Source organism: Eschrichtius robustus, chromosome 5 (genome assembly GCF_028021215.1).
Source record: "Eschrichtius robustus isolate mEscRob2 chromosome 5, mEscRob2.pri, whole genome shotgun sequence".
In the NCBI taxonomy this organism is placed as follows: Eukaryota; Metazoa; Chordata; class Mammalia; order Artiodactyla; family Eschrichtiidae; genus Eschrichtius; species Eschrichtius robustus.
Window position 1 is genome coordinate 19,293,874 of NC_090828.1, and position 21,543 is coordinate 19,315,416.

At 46.2% G+C, this 21,543-nt stretch overlaps 1 protein-coding gene across 1 annotated transcript in view; it reads right to left on the bottom strand.

Annotated features, from left to right (window-relative positions):
- The window catches only part of TTLL4 (tubulin tyrosine ligase like 4), a 37,764-nt gene that overhangs the window by 7,018 nt on the left and 9,203 nt on the right, over positions 1–21,543 (bottom strand). Inside the window, exons 2-10 of the mRNA XM_068544438.1 lie at positions 9,100–10,684; positions 8,098–8,207; positions 7,681–7,744; positions 2,615–2,736; positions 2,059–2,169; positions 1,621–1,697; positions 729–920; positions 546–628; positions 185–313 (exon numbers count right to left, since the gene is read on the bottom strand). Coding sequence (XP_068400539.1) covers positions 185–313; positions 546–628; positions 729–920; positions 1,621–1,697; positions 2,059–2,169; positions 2,615–2,736; positions 7,681–7,744; positions 8,098–8,207; positions 9,100–10,586 — 2,375 coding nt within the window. The 5' untranslated portion in view covers positions 10,587–10,684. The remainder of the gene's footprint in view (positions 1–184; positions 314–545; positions 629–728; positions 921–1,620; positions 1,698–2,058; positions 2,170–2,614; positions 2,737–7,680; positions 7,745–8,097; positions 8,208–9,099; positions 10,685–21,543) is intronic.

Sequence of the window (21,543 nt, forward strand, 5' to 3'; positions counted from 1 at the left end):
GTAAAGGAGACACACAGGAGAAAAGGAAGACTAGGTTTTCCCAAAGGCACCCTACCTTCTCCTTTGCTAACAAAAACTACCAAAATATTGGTTATTTTCCTGCTTGGTGTCCGCTGGCTTCCCTCCCTGGAGGGAAAGCAAATCCCCAAAGCTGTCAGGATAAGGCCTCACCACTACCACATACTTGCAACTGGCAAAGCGGACGAGTCCATCTGAAAAGAGGTAAATCCGTAGAGGATCATAGGAGGTGACGTAAACATAGATTCGCAGATCGAACTTGCTGCCGCTGATGAGGTAGGGTTTGTGGAGATACCTACACAGGGAAAGGCCAGCTTCAGGGACAGGACAGATGAGATAGGGCTTGGTAGGTAACTGAGCCATGGCAAAAGCCAGCTAACGGTCCCCAGGACAGAGACCTTTAAACAGCTGGCTGAGGAAGTTTTTTGGCGGGGAGGACAAAGGACAAAAGAACATCGTGAAAAGGGAACCTCCAGGCTGAGAAGATGGGAAACGGGGAGCGGGACCTGAGCTGGAGACCGGCTCACCTCTGTACCAGAAGGGGCCTTCGCTTGGGGAGCTGACTCCACTTGTGAATGACCTGGATGCCAATGCCTCGAGCAGATGCTGGCTAGAGGTCAAGGGGAGAGGAGAGGAGCTGTTTACCTGGCCAGACACTCCGCCGTTCCCACTCTCAGGCCCTGGCCTGCCACCTGCCATGATCCACTCACTGGTTTAACAATCCACTTTTGGCGGCTGCTGCTCTCCCAGGCTTTGCGCAGAAGCTTGGCATCCTGAGGCAGGATGAAGGACTGAGGGAAGAAACTGAACTCCTTCTTGCCAAACCGGCTCTGCATGCGGGACAGGTTCCGCCACAGTCGGTCCTTTCGCCCAATCTGGAATGAACCTGGGAAGTGGTTTAGCTACAGAAGGGACAAAGGGTGAGAGTAGGGAGAGAGAGAGTCCAGGTGAGACCACAAGGAAGACAGCAAGATTCATTACACCATTTCAACATTCAAAGCTCCTGTTCCATCTGATTATCACCGTCTAAAGGTCCTTAAGTATTCAGCTGCTGAGCGTTCACCAAAAAATGATTAAAACGCAAACACAACAAAACGTAGTGCCCTTTAGGAGTCAACAGTTCACGACATAAAATAGTAACTAAGACAGACATAATATTCACCTTAAGAGCAAAGTAAAAGCTGTTAAGTCTTTTTCCATGCCTGTAGGACAAAGACAGGAAAGTACCTGGCTTTCCTGGGGAAAAGGGACTATTCATTCCAGCATGAGACCAAAGTCTTCTTTACACATATTCAGCTTGGAGGAATGGAGGCAACGCGCAGCGGTTACAGGAGAAACATAATAAACTGAAAACTGACACTGCATCTCAAGACACTAGAGGAAAAAGTGTCTTTTAGAGGCTTCAACTGTCTAAGACACTGCAGCTGAACTACTAGACATGCGTGACCTGCTGGGGGCTCACCCTGCACCTGCCTTCCTCCACTCCCCTATGAACCCTCCTGACTTCTCCATGGTCATCCTCCTCTTCCCTCACTTCCAATACCAGCCTCCTCCTCCCCAGTCCAGAGTCAAGGGGAAGAATGGCTCAGAAAGGGCCCCTACCTTCTGATGCTCCTGAATGGATCGGAAACTAGGAGACTTCATGTGGTGACCCCAGCAGCCCAGCCAGTCATCATTCCCTACAGAAGGCACATCAGGAAGTCAGTCCTGCTGGCAGCTCAGTCCCTGGGACAGAGAGAGGCTCAGAGGCCCCAGAAACACCACTGGGCCTGAGCATAGCTCCCAGCCCCGGTTTTCTAAGAGTTGCCATGGAGCTGTCCTACATGAGGCCCTGGGGTCAGGACCAGAACAATGGGCCTCTGTCTCCCAATTGCGAGGAACAGACTCCAGCCCAGAGGGATTTCAGACCTATGTCCTCCTATGAAGTTGGAAACTTCAGGACAGGGTCCCCACATAACAGGAGGTATCTAGGGCTCCGTTCCTGCCCAAAGCCCATCTGTTGGGGCAGAGGACAGGCTCGAAGTAAGGCAAGTGACTCACTCTTGCTGATTTTGAAGTGGGACCGTCCAATGGTCTGCTTGACAATGTTGGGGGTCACTGTGCTCATCTTCCATCGGAGCAGCTTCCTCTGTTCCCAGGGAAGTTTCTCCACTGGGGGAAAACGGGGAGGTGGGGGGAGAGTGTGGAGAAGAGCAGGAGAGTCATGGTGAGAAGAGGTAAAAGATGGCACTGTTGCTCAGCCTTCCCTGGGTAGGCAAGTCACTAAGTATTGTTCCATATCAGAGTTTGAAAGGAGCACACTTTGGGGAAGAAAGGAGGCTGCACAGGAATGAGGAAAACAGAGAGAAGAGGCGGTTGAAAGGGGAAAGATGCAAGGTTAGAGGGCAAGAATGATCATGAGATTATGGGGCTGAGAGGGTCAGCCAAAGGATGGACAAGATAAAGATCCCCCCATCAGACTGGTGAACCAGGCGGGGAACCAAGCACCAATACAGCCATTCTGGAAAGCCCCTTCCACCCTATTGCCACCCCCTCCCAACTTCGCTAACATCCTTCTCCTGGGGGTTCTTCTGGGCTGACACTGGGCCAGGCTTACCTCTCTCATCCAGAGTGCCAAAATAGATGGTAGGGGGCACGTTGGGAAAGAGACTGTAGATGAGGGCTGGTCGGACAACTTTCTCATTGGAAAGGGGTTTGGTCAGAATCTCCATACAGTTCCTAAGATGAAAAACAGAAATGTGGTAGAGAAAGGGAAAGCCACAGCCCTGAGTGCTGTTACTATTACATATTTCTTTCAGTGCGCTATCTTTTACACTTTGAGTCTACAAAAACAAGTGCTCAATAATTATTTTGCAAATATTAATCCATAAGGTGTTACGGCTAACCTATACACAGTCACACCATTAAAAATCACCTAAAGACAAAGTTTTCCAATACTTCATTCTATGAGACAACTCCAAAATTTCCTGTGACAAGCCACAGGCTGAGGAGGTTCCTGAAAAGAGTGGTTCTGAGAGCAGGTAATGAGTCTGAGTGGATACTAGTAGAGGAATATACTACACTAAGACTAAGAGAAATAACAAGGAGAGAAAAAGAATGATATGGGTAACTAAAAAGGAGGAAAAGCAGAAAAGGTAGAAAAGAACTAAGAAGAGATATAGAGATTTTTAAAAAGGGGGAAAAAGGCAACAGAAAGAAAAGAAGTAGTGCTACTCCTAACTCATTTTACATTTATCTGAAAATATACGGATGATTAATGCTCTTCTGTTTTGAAAATGATTCGTTAACATCAGATTTTTACATAACAATGTGGTAACGTTAACATGTCTGGGAATCTGCGGCAGTGGGCCATGGGGTCCCTACTGTTATTCCAACAATGTCTTGGCCGAGGCTAGCTCAAGGAGTCTCAAAATAGTCAAAACCTCAACTATTTATTGACAGACCCAGACCATTTCTTCAAACAGCATTGAAAGTGGAGAGAGTAGTTATTACTCTCTATACTGAGCTATATGATCCACAGATATTTTTTAAGATTAATTTTTAGCTTATAAAGAGCCACTCTACTTGTTATTTTGCAGCACAACAGAAATAGGCGCTGTATGTAAAACATTTCAGTGTTTCAAACCTTAGAGATTTTTAGTGCATTTTATCGGGTCAAGTTAAATATTAATTCCTAATTAAATAAATCCAATTAATTCAACTCTATTCCTCATTTCCAAAATATTTCCCTTTAAAGGCTTTTCATTTACTGAGTATCAGAATTTAAGATTGTTGAAAATCAAGGAGAATGAGTTAATGTTTAAAAACAAAGAAAAGACAGGAATGCAAAATGGTACAGCCACGCTGGAAAACAGTTTTGGCAGTTTCTTAAAAAACTAAACATGCAGGGGCTTCCCTGGTGGCGCAGTGGTTGAGAATCTGCCTGCTAATGCAGGGGACACAGGTTCGAGCCCTGGTCTGGGAAGATCCCACATGCCGTGGAGCAACTAGGCCCGTGAGCCACAACTACTGAGCCTGCGCATCTGGAGCGTGTGCTCCGCAACAAGAGAGGCCCGCGCACCACGATGAAGAGTGGCCCCCGCTCGCCACAACTAGAGAAAGCCCTCGCACAGAAACGAAGACCCAACACAGCCAAAAAGAAAGAAAGAAAGAAAGAAGCTTTCATTAAAAAACAAAAAGCAAACAAAAAAAACTAAACATGCAGGATTTCCCTGGCGGTCCAGTGGTTAAGACTCTGTGCTCCCAATGCAGGGGGCTCAGCCTGAATCCCTGGTCAGGGAACTAAGATCCCACATGCTGTGTGGTACAGCCAAAAAAGAAAAAAATCAAACAAAAAAAACTAAACATGCAATTACCATAGAACCCAGCAATTACACCCCTGGGCATTTATCTCAGAGAGATGAAGGCTTATGTTCACTCAAAAATATGTACACAATTGTTTAGAGCAGCTTTATTCGTAATAGTCAAAAACTGGAAACAAACAAAATATCCTTCAGCAGGTGGCTGGTTAATCAAACTGTGGTCCATTGATACGATGGAACACTACCCAGCAATATAAAGGAATGAACTATGGATACATGCAACAACCTGGATGAATTTGCAAAGAATATGCTGAGTAAAAAAAGCTAATCTCAAAAGGCTATATATGGCTATCATTCCATTTGTATAACATTCTTGAAATAACAAAACTATCGGTTGCTAGGGGTTAAGAAGGGGATGGGAGTAGGAAGGAAGTAGGCGCACTCTCAGGACAACAGGAGGGATTCTTGCAGTGACGGAAATGCTTACATTTTCACTAATGTTAATGTCTTGATTGTACTAAATTGTACTATAGTTTTGCAAGATGTTACACAGGAGGGACTTCCCTGGTGGCACAGTGGTTAAGAATCCGCCTGCCAATGCAGGGGACACGGGTTCGAGCCCTGGTCTGGGAAGATCCCACATGCCGCAGAGCAACTAAGCCCCTGCTCCACAACTACTGAGCCTGTGCTCTAGAGCCCGCAAGCCACAACTACTGAGCTCGCACACCACAACTACTGAAGCCCATGCACCTACAGCCCAGGCTCTGCAACGAGGGAAGCCACCGCAATGAGAAGCCCGCGCACCTCAACGAAGAGTAGCCCCGGCTCGCCGCAACTAGAGAAAGCCCGTGCGCAGCAATGAAGACCCAACGCAGACAAAATTTAAAAAAAGATGTTACCACAAGGGGAAACTGAGTAAAGAATTCAGGGAATCTCTGTATTATTTCTTAAAACTGCATGGAAATCTACAAATGTCTCAAAAGTTTAATTAAAAAAAAAAAATCTTTGTTAGCTGCCTCTCAAGAGTACTGAACTTAACCTCAATGGGTCTGGCTTCTGGTTTAGCAGTGCTAGAAACCTTGACCTTGCAAATAGTTACTTAACTTCTCTGGTTCTCAATTTTCATGTTTGAAAAAAAGAGGCTGGACTTGATGATTGCCATCTCTACATTTACACAATTCTTAGAAAAAGAATATGGAACAGGAAATGTAATAAACTATTGCTGGATACAGAAGTAGAGGTTGTGTTTTCAAAGATCTTTCTGTGACTGCAAAATTTTCTATAATAAATATATAAATCTTTCACAATTGGGAAAAATAAGATTTTAGCAATCCAAAAATATTTCTGATTTTTAGTCAAAATGCAAAGTAGTTTAGAATTCATCAACCTCCATTTGCTTGAACTCATATTTTAAGCTTCATATAGACTGTATATTTTGTAGAAGTTAATTTAATGAGCAAATAATTAACGAACACCTTTTGTGAATTTTATCTTATAAATCAGAAAGGTTAAATAAAGGGCCGATCAGCTGCCTTGAAGTAGGCCTGAAGACAAACCTAGATCGCCCTTAAGTGTGGAAAAGGGGTTCCAAGTCAATTAAATGTTAAATATATTTCTCTTCTGGAGAGTGGAGGTGCTTAGTCAACATCCAGTATATACGACCAGGAGTAGCTTTGCTTTTCTGAAAGAACAATGGGTTAGGCTTAAAGTAACAGAATTTATGCACCAGATTCAGGATACCTATGACAGGATTTCTACCAGTCTTCACAGAAAGTCCCAATTCTGTCTCTCCACTTTCCAAACAACTCTCTCCACCTTGTTGGTTTGGGACTCTAAAACTAGTACGGCCGCTGCACCATGTGAATGTGCACCATCACATTCAGAGATGCAGCCTGCCTTGTCCATACTAACCTTAGGTGAGGCTAACTTTTCCTCTTACCTTCATCTAAGGCACAACTGACACAAAGGAAAGCAACCAGAGTCTGGGTGCTCCACAAGCTAGGCAAGCCTCAACACATATGGCCAGATTTTAATTAAAATTAGAATAGAAATTTTGCTTTTTTTTACATTTTCAGTACAAGTTATTTTTTAAAAGAAAAAAACTTTAATGTTTAGTACTTTGTGAGGGTTCTTTTTCTTTTTTTTTTTTAATTTATTTTATTTATTTATTTTTGGCTGCGTTGGGTCTTCGTTGCTGCGCGCGGGCTTTCTCTAGTTGCGGAGAGCGGGGGCTACTCTTCATTGAGGTGCATGGCCTTCTCATTGTGGTGGCTTCTCTTGTTGCGGAGCACGGGCTCTAGGGCGCACGGGCTTCAGTAGTTGCAGCACGTGGGCTCAGCAATTGTGGCCTAGTTGCTCCGTGGCATGTGGGATCTTCCCGGACCAGGGCTCGAACCTGCGTCCCCTGCACTGGCAGGCGGACTCTTAACCACTGTGCCACCAGGGAAGCCCGTGAGGGTTCTTTTTAATATCTAATAATAATTAATGAAGACAGAGCTTCATATTGAGACAAGGTTGGAAGTGATGAGGGAAACAAGGAAGATTATATTGAAGAATGTTAACTTTCTACCCAGAAAGGTGATCTATATGATCCTTAAGCAAGTTCTAAAACTCTTTAGCACAATGACATGTCCTCATTTACAGTAATTTCCTCTTAGTCCTGCGTTCCTTCCTCTCCCTGGACTCCCCATCTCAGTTATACAGCATTCTACAACTATCTGTTTTACAAAAGAAGGGTCTACATTAAGAGGCTGACTTCTTGGTTCCCTAGTTAGAGACGGGTATCACTCAGATTCCACAAAGGGCAGTCAACAAAATAATCTAGATTAAAGCTAGCGAATTTTAAATTCAATTTCTTATTACTAAGGTCAACATCAGTCTTATAAAACTAACCTCTGAAGGGAGCAGAAGAGCATTACAAAAAGCTCCAATTAGCAGTATATCTATCTCAGAACTGTTTCTGCCTGTAGGACACACTCATAATGCAAGGTGGCAGTTACCCTCACGTGGGTAGCCTAACTAAGAATCTACCTCAAACATTATGGGTCTTCATTAATTAGTTATTAATTTTCTAAATACTTCTTGAGATTATTTGCTTTTTACCCTAACAATTTCTTGAAGCCTAAAGACCAAACTGCAGCCTAAGAAACTTGGTACTGTTTTTAAGCCCAACTGATAAAATATGCTTCTGTTCCCTTCCACTGTTTCCTGTTTGAAAACTAAAGTCCTAATGTAAAAATTTGGTAAAAATGAGTTAGGGTTAACAGGGCCATTAATTAACGACTTAGGTGATTAATCTCTTTATAATCTTAAAGAGATGGAAAATGGGCCTCTACCAACGATCTACACAGCCAGCACTCACCGAGAGATCACTGCTACTGACTCGCTGGGGGAAACAGCACTGCATGAGGAGCACTCTGAGTCTCCTGGGGGGGAAAAGCAGAGAAGTCCCAGCTAGGAGAGGCTGCCACACAAAGTCACCAAGCCCAGGCAGCTCTTCCTCGGACATCTTGGCTCAGCCTTCTTACAGAGCCACAAGCACCTGCTGCTGCCTCGCATGGCCTCCCCGAAGCTCGACAGCAGCAGGGAGAAGGCAAGACTCGGGGGATGGGGGAGTAGAGAGCAAGTCCCCCAAAAGCCACTACCACCCTTAGACCCCCAAGGCGAATGATGAACGTAGGTGACAAAGTGAGTTAAGGATCTGGTACACAGTTGTTAGTCCCCTTCCCTAGCGGTGGTGACCCATGCCCAGTTGGAGGTGAGGGGGTCCCCTACTCACCCTCCTCCTCTTCATTCTCATCATGGTTGCAGCAGTCTTCCAAACCATCTATTAGCTCTTCTTCCAGATCTTCAGCTTCAACCTGGTCTAGCTGGAGGTCAGTAGCTGAACTATAAGAAAGAATCATGCCCCCGGCCCAGCCAACTCCATAAGAGAGGTCACAGTTGGATTCTCATTCCTTCATCATCTCCCAGCGTTTGTCTCTTCCCCGGTCACCAATCTGCTGGCCCTTGCCTGGGCCTTACAACTCATTCCTCTTGTCCTCAGAGCTTAGGTCTAGCCATAGTTCCTCAACCCTACATCCCCTATTCTGCAGAGAGGCACTATGTCTTCCATCTTCTTTGACGTCCCTCATAGCATATAAAAACAAAATTCTGAATACAAAACACCATCAATCAATGTGTGGTAATAGACATCAAAGGTCCCTAGACTTCTCTCTGGGAACTCAGAACAAAGCCTTGTTGGACCACGGTTCCAGAGAAGTAACAAGGCACAAGAGAAGAGGCCAAGTATGTGTATGCCCTAACTCTGAAACGGCTGTCATACCAGGAATGACTGAGAACCTGATTTGGTTTGGAATTAAGTAGAGAAATCACAGTTCCCAACACATGATGTTTGGAATTCTTATTTTTCCCTGGTTATAACCTAAAGCAAGGCTTAGCAAACTCCTCCTCTAAAGGACAAGACAGTAAATATTTTCAGTTTTGCGGGCCATTCAGTCTGTCGCAACTACTCAACCCTACCATTATAACAAAAAAGCAGCCACAGACAGTAGTAAGTGAAGGAGTAAGGCTGCATTTCAAAAAAACCTTATTTATAAAAGCAGGCAGAGGGTGGGATTTGGCCTGCAAAGTGTAGCTTGCTGACCTCTGCCCTAAAGTGAAAACCAAAATTCTAGGGCAGTTGAGAAACAAAACCGACCTCCAGAGACAGACGGTCAGTGTCACCAAACATGTATACATTCTACTGCTTTAAATGAACCAAACACTTTCTCCGACTTACCCAATATCCCTAGCAGGTGAGTCCAGCTTCCTGGCTTCCTTAGGCTCCTCCCTCCCAAGCTTGCCCAGATGGATGGAAGAGAGGCGGGTGGCCACCTCGGCCACACCAAGGGGCTGAGGGGGAGAAGGCAGAGCTGGAGTTTTGTCTTCTCCAAGAGGTGGGGAGTCGATTGCAGATCCACAGGCAGGGCTGCAGCTGAGCCCACTGGCATGTGAGGCAAGGAGGTGAATGCTGATGCGTTTGGTACAGAAGACTGTACTGTCCAGCTCCATGGTGTCCGAGGCTCCAGGGAGGACCCTACTGTCTGCTCCAGCATTCTCCTGAGGGAGCTGCTGGCCTACCACAGCTGGTTTCCACCACCTGTTCCTGTTGAGGACATCCCACTGCAAGCTGGGGTTCATGAAATAAGACTGTTCAAAATGGTAGCCTTGCCTTGGCTTCTTCTCAAAGCCTCTTGCAGTCAACTCCCTCACGGCCTCAGTGAACCGAACCTCCTTAGTCAGATTCTGGGCAACAGAGTCCCCATCCAGGCCGTAGGGATGTGGCTCTGCCTCTGTGGCTAAGTTACTCCAGTTGTAGTGGGGAGAGGCAGCACTGGTGGTGGAAGCGTCTAAGGAACTGGGGGTAGACAAGGTGCTGTGGGAAGGGTCATCATCTAGGACAGTGCCACTGCTCTTGGGCACCTTGTGCTCAATAGGCTGGAGTGCACCGTCTCCAGTGCCCCCTGAATGATGCCAGGAGACAAGCTGGACCTTCGGTGAGGATACTGGCTTCAGGCCTTCTGTGGCCTGCAATAAAGGCACTTTAGTGCTATTTGGCCGCATGAAGGAGTTGTTATTTAGCATGGGCTTGTAGGAAAAGGAAGAAGAGGAGAGTGGAGATGGGGTCTTCCCTGAGATGGCAGAGGCCAGGCTCTTCCCTGAAGGATTTTCCCCAGCCGCTCCCAGTGAGAGGTATGGTTCTGTGGATGAGGATGCCATGGGGGAGACCTTGGAAGAAGTGGCCTTATTGGCAGTGAGTCTGATAGGGAGGCTCTTTTGAGGGAGAGAAAAAGGTCTTTTTTCTGACGGGCTTGAACGCAAGCAGAAAGACTCCAGCTGCTGGTATGGTCTGTGGCCGTAGTTGGAACGGCGGTAGAGCAGGGTGCTGCTGAACAGGTCCGGGAGGGCGTGCAGGTAACAGGAGTTGCTGTGGCCTGCAATGACAGCTGTGCTCCCGGAGCTACATAAAGTGTTGGGGCAAAAGAAGTATGCAGGCTGCGGTGGGACACCCAAGAGGCCTGGGCCCAACCCTGCTGAAAGTGTTCCCACGTGCTTCTTCTCCAGCTTCCAGATTGGCTTCACCTGCTGATGAGCCTGAGCCCAGACTTTGCCCTCAGAGGGTTTCTCAGGTGGTGGGGTAGGCACTGTGCCTGAGGGCCCACTCGGCTTAAAGCTGTTTCCCCGGCGGAGGCCAATACTGTAGTGCTCTGTTCTTGCTGAGGCCATGAGGAGCCCACATCACAGCCACGCGGCCTCATGGCCCAGCTCAGGTAAGGTGCCTCGTACCTCCAGCAGTAGCAGCTGCATCCTTGAGGTCCGTCAGCCTGAAGGGCAGAGAGACAATTGGGAATGTTACAGTCCTAGAAGGACAGACACAATGCTACAGTGGTGCCCAGGCAAGGAAGAGCCCCACCTCAGCACTTTTTGGGCAACCAGTCTTGGTCATCGACTGGGGCCCTGGGAGAAGAACACGAGATCCTTAGGGTGTTTTCAGTGGACTTAATGCTGCCCTCATGCAACCAAAGCTGGCGCCATCAAGGACTGGGACACTAAGGTGCCACCAGTGTAAGTCTGTCCACATGTTCCCACCCTCTCACTCAGAGAGCTCTTTCCTCTCTCTCCAAAGAAAAAATCACCTTTCTGTCTCATCATCCACAACTTTATACAAGTGGCTTCCTTCCCTCACCTGACACGAGTGTGCCTAGGAATGAGGCAAGTCTGGGTGTGGCAGAGAGACCAGCTAATACCTTCCTCCTCATCAGCCAATTCTGAATGGTCAAAGATCATCTGAGAAGCATATTTTACATCTACTGCTCCCTCACCAATTCTCAGCTGCCCCTGATGTGGTCTGCTTTTCACAGTTAAATGTGACAAGTACAGGTAAGAGCAGAGATTTCTCCTGCTGACTTCTGGAGTGCCTTCTGGAGCTGAGACAATAATTTCGTCTCTTCAAGCGTCTTGCCAACTATATAGGCTTAAATTCCAACCAACGTGTTGGTGGGAAAGAGAAGAAACAAGATGGAACTAGACACCAACATTCTTTTTATTTAAGGTGACTTTATTTCCAGCAGCCACAATGGGACAGGAAAGGTCAGGGAGTAGAATACAGAGGCGAGAAGAGGAAAGGAACTTTCTTTATTCCAAATCCCAGCCTTCAGTTTGCGCTGATTTTGGGGAAGGAGAGCCTGTCTCTCACATTTCCTCATTGAATCTTTCCTCTAAAGCAAAACCTCTGAACCAGCCTGTAGTTCTGGGTCCCCAACAGTCAGTTTAGTATGGTCTCTTGCTTTCTAAACCAAATTCACAAAATATTCTGCAGTTTTCACACCTTCAGGGAAAGGTGGGCCTGCTTTCACGACAGCATCCAGGGGAAAAAAAATACAAGACCCTTTTATAAGAAGTCATTCATCTGCGATAATTCTGAACGAAATCCTGGCATCTTCATCAAGTGTCTTCAGAGTGGCTACAGGGAAGGAATTAGCAGAGAATTTTTTTGCTCAAGTTTCATTTGAGACACAGTCAATGGGGAGAGGAGTTTGTATTTTGATAGGAGAACTCCTGTCTACAGCTACAGGAACTGTTGGTGTTGCCTACCAACAAAAAGCCTGCAGAAGCCACATGACGTCGCCCTCTTTTCCTGAAAAGGCTGACCTATGTGGATTCTTTCTCAAGGAGAGTACCAAAAAATCACTGCCAATATTCAAAATGATAGTGGACGAAAGACAGCATAAGGGCTAAAACCACATATGATGCCAGTAACCACAAATTAAGGTAACAGAAAATGGACCTCCACCAAGTCCAAACTATGGAAGTACTGTGCGGGGGACAATTACACTCTGTGCACTTATCGTAGAGAAGCACACACAAAGGGAAGGGTCAAATCCTGCCAGTGATTTTATACGACCACACACCTGAGTGTGTGTCATGTACACTCAACAGATTCACGTCCCAATTCACGTAGTCATCTTTCAGGAATCTACATCTTTCCCCACCGATGCAGCACAATAGATTCACCAAAGTGATGGCAAAAAGGGCTGAGGAAACAAGATTTCAGGCTGGTGCTCCCTGAATATCACCCAACTTGTGGCTCCTCACGTGCATCCTCCTACCTCAGACCTTCATGCCTCTACAAGTATCGCTCCCTGGAAGCCTTTCCTTCTCTTCCACCAGACAAAAAATAAACAGCTCAAATATCACTTTCACCAGGCAGCCTTTCTGGACTCCCCAGTTCAAATAGGCTGCCTCATCTCTGTGCTCGCCACCATCACTGTCTGTATTACACTGAGCTTTAATAATGGACTACTCATCTGACTAGGAGCAAGGAGCATGTTGTCCCTCCCCTGATGTCCCCAATATAGGGTCTCACCCACAAAAAGTGCTCAATATTCTGTTGAATGAATAAACTGAAAAAAATAACAGTAAATAAAGGGGAAATACACTAGAACTGAGGAATGCTAGTTTGGGCACCTAATAAATACCAGGTACTATGCTCATTTAATCCTCACAAAAACCCTATGTTCAATTTGCTGATGATGAATCCAAGACTCAGTAAAGCTAAGTAACTTTTCTATAATTAAACAACCAACACGGAGTGGCTAGCTTAAAACCTGGGTTTGACTCCATGCTGCCTCTTAAATAGAAATGAAACACACACCTAGGCCCTGTTCCCTCACTTATCCCTAACCTTCAGGTACAAGACAAAAGGCAGGTTGGAAACACTCCTCCACTGCTTATACTGAGCCCCTTCGCGGGTGAAGTGCCCAAGAGCACACCACTGCATCCTCATCTGCACCGCGGGCAAGCCCACTTTCCCTCATAGACACGGGTACCCACCCACTGCACACCTTGGGGCTGGGTGAAGAGAACTCTCCTCTCTGCACACACTGCTCAGTGTCTGCCTCTCTGCATCCCTCCACACGAATCCTCGGTGCCAGGAACACTGGACGCAAATGGCCCGGCATCTAGCTGGCTTCACTTCTAATCCAAATGAGGAAGAGGAAGGCGAAGGATACACTCCCCCCTCTTCAGAAGCTTCGGGTGGCCTGCTGGGCTAGTGCCAGAGTAAAGTGGATTCTCTTCTCTGTGACTAACAGGATTCGAGATCTTGTATGTGTCTGCAATGGCCATTTCCCACAGGGCATTTGTTTTTCCTTGTCTGACTTATCTTACTTAGCATAATACCCTCTAGATCCACCCATGTTTTTGCAAATGGCAAGATTTCTCTCTTTTTATGGGCGAGTAATATTCCACTGTATATATGTACCACATCTTCTGTGTCCATTCATCTATCACTGGACACTTGGGTTGCTTCCGTAACTTGGCTATCGTAAATAGTGCTGCAGTGAACACTGGGGTGCTACCAGCATCTCCTTGTTGCTGCTACTTTACCCAGTGTAGGAACTCTGCCACAGCCACACCCAACTGCTTCAACAGTGCCTTTTCCTCCCGAGGTCCGCTCCAAAATCCTCCACAGCTCCTCTCTTTTATCCTCTCTCCCACATCAAACCAATCTGCTCTCACCACCTCAACTATTACCTGCAACAGAAGAGTCACTTTTCAGACCCGACTTCTCTCAAGCTCCGTGTCCTCATCGCCAACTGTCTTCTCCCTTTTCCACAGGCAAGTCCAACCACTTCAGCCCAGCTTGTCAGATCAGCTCTGCACTCTTTTTTTTGGCCACGCCTTAAGGCTTGCAGCATCTCAGTTCCCCAACCAGGAACTGAACCCGGACCCCGGCAGTGCAAGTGCCAAGTCCTAACCACTGGACCTCCAGGGAATTCCCTAGCTCTGCACTCTTGACGTTCCAATTTCTTTCAGTGGAACCTTCTTTCTCTCAGTCACCGAAGAGGAAAACTTAAGTCATTTCTGATTTCTTCCTTTCTCTTAATCTCCAAAGCCAAACCAGTCACAAAACTTAAGAGATTCTTTCTTCATGGCATGCCTCCTCCTTTCATTTCCACCACCATCCCAGATCTGGACTACTGCAACAGCTTCCAGACTGAAGTTTGTGTCTCCAGGGTCTGCCCTTCCTAATTCCACTCTGCAGGCAACCTCCAGATTAACTTTGCTTAAATATTACTTGATCAGTTACCTTTCCAAAAATTTTCCATGAGTCCTCATTTAATATCACAGTAGCCCACCAACGACCTGCATCAGAATAACCTGGGGTGCAGATTCCTGAGCCCCACTTTCAGAGAGGATTCAGTGGGTCTGGGGTGGGGCCAGGGATCTGTAGTTTAAACAAGCCTTCTAGATGATTCTCATGTAAGTCAATAAATAAATTCCAGACTTCTTAGCCTGAGTCTGGCTTCAGTCTTTTTTTAAGGCGTATTTCCATTTCCTTCCACCTTGAACTCTGTTATATGACCTGTTCTGGTCTTATACTAATCCTTTCAAACCTGTCTGCAGGCCCTTACTCCACTCAGCCTCTCCCTTCCGAATCCTTATCATATTTTATTTACCTTTTCCAGGCCCAGCTCAAGCTCCATCCTAGCCATGAATATCTGTTGTGTATTTATTCCTCTAATTTGATACTTTGTAAAGGCTATCTTTTACCGCTGTTCTCTTCTCATATGAATATGCGTCATAAGCTCCATGATGGCTTTTATAGGAAAATCTTGTGTTTCTGTAACAGATAAATGCACAGCTATGCGAGTAGAAGGAGGAAGATCACTGCCCTAGTCTGGCCTCCTCCTCAGCAATGCTACCCAAGCCTCCCCGCAAAACGTCATGAGATATTAAGGCTCCCTAGAACAAAGTTTAAAAATTAATTGACTTGAGGGTGATGAATATTTTCAATGTCAGTTATACCTCCACAAAGCTGTTAAAAAAGAAACTTTTTTTTTTTTTCCCTTAAAGGGATAAGAAAGGAAGGTAAAGAACTGCTGAGCATTCTGAAGATAAACAAAATGGCCTCAAACATCCTTTTCTTTCTATTTGCATGGCTGGCTCAGTCCAATTCCTAGTCCCTCACCCCCATCACCAAGTGCAGGACTGTTGCAATAGCATCCTGCCTGACGCCCCTGGATCCAGCCTCTCTCCTTCTAAAGCATCCAGTCTCAGGAATCTCAACATCCTGCTTTGCCATCTTTAGACAGCATTCAGAAGCTGTCTATCTCATTCTGCCTTCCACTCTCTGTAGGGTCATTTTGCCTCAAGTTTCCTCCTTAAGTGAGAGTGAATGACGAGCAGCCTATGCTAGAAAATCTTTGACTGTTGTCTCAAACCATCAAGTCACCAGGGGCCAGGCCCAGACCAACTTGGACAAAGTATCTATTTCTACAGAAAGCAATTATTCATTACACACTGACTGTATCACTCTCCTACATTACAGGAGTGTATGTGCCTCTTGGGATCTGAAGTTTCCTTTTCCTCCTCCATCTAAGTGTTTCCCTCAGTCACCAGGGGAACTCAGGACATCGGAAACGGTTCAGAGTCTACAGTCATAAGATCTCTGATGAAATTACTTTAGTTGCTCAACAGTTACGTAAGAAGGTAGAAATGACTTGTCTGAAATCAAACAGAATGAGGAGGAGTATAGGAATCAGACCCATTTTCTCTTATGAGATAAATCCCAAACTATGTCTCCCTAAAGAAAGCTGGAGGAGCATGGAACTTCTTTAAAGCCCTGTTAAGAAAGGAAGGCCAATACCCCAACCCTAATGAGAAGGAAGGGTCACTACCACAAGTTGAGAAGGGCAGCTCTTGTAGAACACAGTTATGTAAAAGTAGTTAGCAAACCTCAGGAAAAAATACAGCTTACAGCAGCTAGAGCTGAGGGAGGTCCATCTGCAAATTACTAAAAAGTGAAAACAGTTGAAGCCTTAACATAATTAAGTGACTAGCTCTCCTGAAGCCTTGACCTTCAGCAGCTTCTGAAAGAAACCTCAGGTGAGCTCTCTAAAGCAGTGGTCCTCGAAGTGTGGTCCCAGACCCTGAGGGAATCCTAAGCCTCTTTCAGGGATTCCACTAGCTGAAACTATTTTCATAACAAAACTAAGATGTGATTTGCCTTTTTTTTTTACTGTGCCAGCCTTTCCACTGATGGTGCAAGAGCAATGGTGGGTCAAACTGCTGGTTCCTGAGTAGGAGTCGAGACAATGGCACCAAGCGACATTCTTCACCACCACACACTCCTTCACTGCACAGTGAAAGAAGAAATGCCAGCTTTACTTAAGAATGTCCTTGATGACGCAATAAAAATGAAATCTCAATCCTCAGGTACATCTTTTTAATATTCTGTGTGACAAAATGAGAAGTACATATAAAATAGAAGACGATGGTTGTCTCTAAATAAAGCACTTGTTTGAATTGCAAAATCTCTCTGTGGAACATCATGTTTACTTGAAAGAATGAAGGACACACAAGTGATGGTTATTCAGACGTTGATACTTGGCAGGCATTCTCTAGAAAATGAAACAGAGTAAGCCTGTCGCTTCAGGGAAAACAGCTGACAGTGTTTGTTGCCAATGATAAAATTTGAGCTTCCAAGAGAAAATTATAATTTTGGCAAAATTGTATCTGCCACCATGAGCTTGACAGCTTCCCAATACTTAACCATCTTTCTGATGAGTGTGGTGATAATAGATTGTTTTTTGATACTGTAAAATAAAATGTGGCAACATTTGTAAGATCTACATAACTCAATGAACCAGTATTTTCCAAATATCTATCACACAATGTCAAAGAATCAGGCATGGGTAAAAGGTCCGGTCAAAGTCAGAGACAGACCAATGGATTCTAATGAAACAAAGTATGAAAAGCTCACTGATAACATTTCAGATTCCATTGCAGCTAACCTTCATAAAACCACTCCTTGTTAACTTCTGTGTAGTACCAAAGAATACCCACTATTGTCTGAAAAGGCCATAGAAATATTCCTCCCTTTTCCAACTAATTATCTATGTGAGGCTGGATTTTCATCATAATTCAATCACAACAACACATCGAACCAACTGAATGCAGAAACAAATATGAGAATCCAGCTGTCTTCTATTAAGCCAGACATTAACGAGATTCTCAAAAATAATGCCACTCTTCTCACTAATATTTCTGAAACAATAGCGTTTTGCCTTTTTAAAAATGCTACTTATGTTTACTTGTAATGGGTTTATTATTATTTCTAAATGAATTAATAAATAAATACTTCAATTTCTAGTATGGAGTAGATACATATCCCACATTAAAAAATATACTGAAGACCCCAAAGAGCTTTAAAAGTGCAGATAAGAGGGACTTTCCTGGTGGTCCAGTGGTAAAGAATCCTCCTTCCAATGCATGGGACGTGGGTTCGATCCCTGGTCAGGGAACTAAGATCCCACATGCCGTGGGGCAACTAAACCCGCGCATTACAACTACTGAGCTCCCGCGCCTCAACAAGAGAGCCCACATGCCGCAAACTACAGAGCCCACACGCCCTGGAGCCCACGTGCCACAACTAGAGAAGAGAAAACCCACACGCCACGCACCGCAATGAAAGATCCCGCGTGCCTCAGCGAAGACCCCGCGGGCCGCAAGTAAGACCTGAAGCAGCCAAAAATAAATAAATAAATTTAAAAAAAAAAAACTGCATATAATGAGAACCTCTGGTCTAGAATAGCACTGCCTGTCCAGGATGTCCAAGAGGCTCCCAAGGACAAGGCCCTTTGTATTTCAGGGCCTAACAGAAATTAGCACTCTCAGTATTTGTTCCAAAAATACCAGGTCTGGCTTCCCAGTTCTGCCAGAAGAGAGGATGAGAAGTTCAGGGCATTAAAGAAAAGTTTTCTCTGCATTTCACCAACAGATCAAAGCATCTGATTGCATGCTAAAATCCAGGAATCCTATGACCAGACAATTCCAAGGTCATAGAAGGAATCTAGCAGGAAAGCTAAAACTCAACTCCACATCATGAGTACCAGATCCTGAAGTTAAAGGTTCATCTAAGTTTTTCAGGTGAGAGCTGGGTGAAGAATTAAAAACAGCAGAAAACAGGATTGGTTCAAGATGGTGGAGTAGAAGGACGTGCACTCACTCCCTCTTGCGAGAGCACCAGAATCACAACTAACTGCTGAACAGTCATCGACAGAAAGACACTGGAACTCACCAAAAAAGATAACCCACATCCAAAGGCAAAGGAGAAGCTGCAGTGAGACGGTAGGAGGGGTGCAATCACAATAAAATCAAATCCCATAACTGCTGGGTGGGTGACTCGCAAACTGGAGAACACGTATACCACAGAAGTCTACCCACTGGAGTGAAGGTTCTGAGCCCCACGTCAGTCTTCCCAACCTGGGGGTCCGGCAATGGGAGGAGGAATTCTGAGAGAATCAGACTCTGAAGGCTAGTGGGATTTGATTACAGGACTTCGACAGGACTGGGGGAAACAGAGACTCCACTCTTGGAGGGCACACACAAAGTAGTGTGTGTATCAGGATCCAGGGGGAAGGAGCAGTGACCCCATAGGAGACTGAACCAGACCTACCTGCTGGTGTTGGAGGGTCTTCTGCAGAGGTGGGGGCGGGGGGGGGGGGGTGGCTGTGGCTCACCACGGGGACAAGGACACTGGCAGCAGAAGTTCCATGGCGTGAGTCCACCATTAGCCCCACCAAAGAGCCTGTAGGCTCCAGTGCTGGGTCGCCTCAGGCCAAACAACCAACAGGGAGGGAACTCAGCCCCACCCATCAGCACAGAAGGGGATTAAAGCTTTACTGAGCTCTGCCCACCAGAGCAACACCCAGCTCTACCCACCACCAGTCCCTCCTCTTAGATAGCCTCATCCACCAGAGGGCAGACAGCAGAAGCAGGAAGAACAACAATCCTGCAGCCTGTGGAACGAAAACCACATTCACAGAAAGATAGACAAAATGAAAAGGCAGAGGACTATGTATCAGATGAAGGAACAAGATAAAACCCCAGAAATACAACTAAATGAAGCTGAGATAGGCAACCTTCCAGAAAAAGAATTCAGAATAATAATAGTGAAGATGACCCAGGACCTCGGAAAAAGAATGGAGGCTAAGATAGAGAAGATGCAAGAAATGTTTAACAAAGACCTAGAAGAATTAAAGAACAAACACCTAGGGGGGACCTTCAAGATGGCGGAGGAGTAAGACGTGGAGATCACCTTCGTCCCCACAAATACATGAAAAATACATCTACACGAGGAACAGCTCCTACAGAACACCTACTGAATGCTGGCAGAAGACCTCAGACTTCCCAAAAGGCAAGAAAATCGCCATGTACCTGGGTAGGGCAAAAGAAAAAAGAAAAAACAGAGACAAAAGAATAGGGATGGGACCTGCACCTCTGGGAGAGAGCTGTGAAGGAGGAAAAGTTTCCACACACTAGGAAGCCCCTTCACTGGCGGAGACGGGGGGTGGTGGGGGGGAAGCTTCGGAGCCACGGAGGAGAGCGCAGCAACAGGGGTGCCGAGGGCAAAGCGGAGAGATTGCCACACAGAGGATCGGTGCTGACCAGCACTCACCAGCCCGAGATGCTTGTCTGCTCACCCGCCGGGATGGGCGGGGGCTGGGAGCTGAGGCTCAGGCTTCGGAGGTCAGACCCCAGGGAGAGGACTGGGGTTGGCTGCGTGAACACAGCCTGAAGGCGGCTAGTGCGCCACAGCTAGCCGGAAGGGAGTCCGGGAAAAAGTCTGGACCTGCCTAAGAGGCAAGAGACCATTGTTTCATGGTGCACAAGGAGAGGGAATTCCTTCCCTGTCTGCCCACAGAAGGCAGAGCACCGCCTAAACAAGCTCCAGAGAAGGGTGCGAGCGGCGGCTATCAGCTCAGACACCAGAGATGGGCATGAAACACTAATGCTGCTGCTGCAGCCACCAAGAATCCTGTGTGCAAGCACACGTCACTATCCACACACACCCCCAACCCCCCAGGAGCCTGGCAGCCCGCCACTGCCAGGGTCCCGTGATCCAGGGACAACTTCCCGGGAGAACACACGGCACGCCTCAGGCCGCTACAATGTCATGCTGGCCTCTGCCGCCGCAGGCTCACCCCGCATTCCAATTATAACTACCGTACCCCTCCCTCCCCCCAGCATGAGTGAGCCAGAGCCCCCTAATCAGCCGCTGCTTTAACCCCGTCCTGTCTGGGTGGGAACAGAAGCCTGAGGGCGACCTACACACAGAGGCAGGGCCAAATCCAAAGCTGAACCCCAGGAGCTGTGCGAACAAAGATAAGAAAGGGAAATTTCTCCATGCAGCCTCAGGAGCAGTGGATTAAATCCTCACAATCAACTTGAGGTACCCTGCACCTGTGGAATACCTGAATAGACAACGAATCAACCCAAAATTGAGGCAGTGGACTTTGGGAGCAACTGGAGACTTGGGGTTTGCCATCTGCAACCAACTTGTTTCTGATTTTTATGTTTACCTTAGTATAGTTTTTAGCACTTGTATCACTAGTGGATTTGTTTATTGGTTTGGTTGCTCTCTCTTTTTTTTAAAATTACTTGTTTATTGTAATAATTTTTAAAATATTTTTTATTTATTTTATTTTTATTTTTATTTATTTATTTATTTTTCTTTCTTTCTTTTTTTCTCCCGAGCTGTGTGGCTGACAGGTTCTTGGTGCTCTGGCCTGATGTCAGGCCTGAGCCTCTGAGGTGGAAGAGCCGAGTTTAGGACATTGGACCACCAGAGACCTCCCAGCCCCATGTAATATCAATCAGCAAGAGCTCTCCCAGAGATCTCCGTCTCAACACTAAGACCCAGCTCCACCCAATGGCCAGCAAGCTCCAGTGCTGGACGCTCCATGCCAAACAACTAGCAAGACAGGAACACAACCCCACCCACTAGCAGAGAGGCTGCCTAAAATCATACTAAGTTCACAGACACCCCAAAACACACCACTGGATGCAGCCCCACCCACCAGAAAGACAAGATCCAGCCCCGCCCACCAGAACACAGGTACCAGTCCCCTCCACCAGGAAGCCTACACAAGCCATTAAACCAACTTTACCCACTGGGGGCAGACACCAAAAACAATGGGAACTACAAACCTGCAGCCTGTGAAAAGGAGACCCCAAACGCAGTGTATTCAGCAAAATGAGAAGACAGAAATATGCAGCTGATGAAGGAGCAAGGTAAAAACCCACCAGACCAAACAAATGAAGAGGAAATAGGCAGTCTACCTGAAAAAGAATTCAGAGTAATGATAGTAAAGATGATCCAAAATCTTGAAAATAG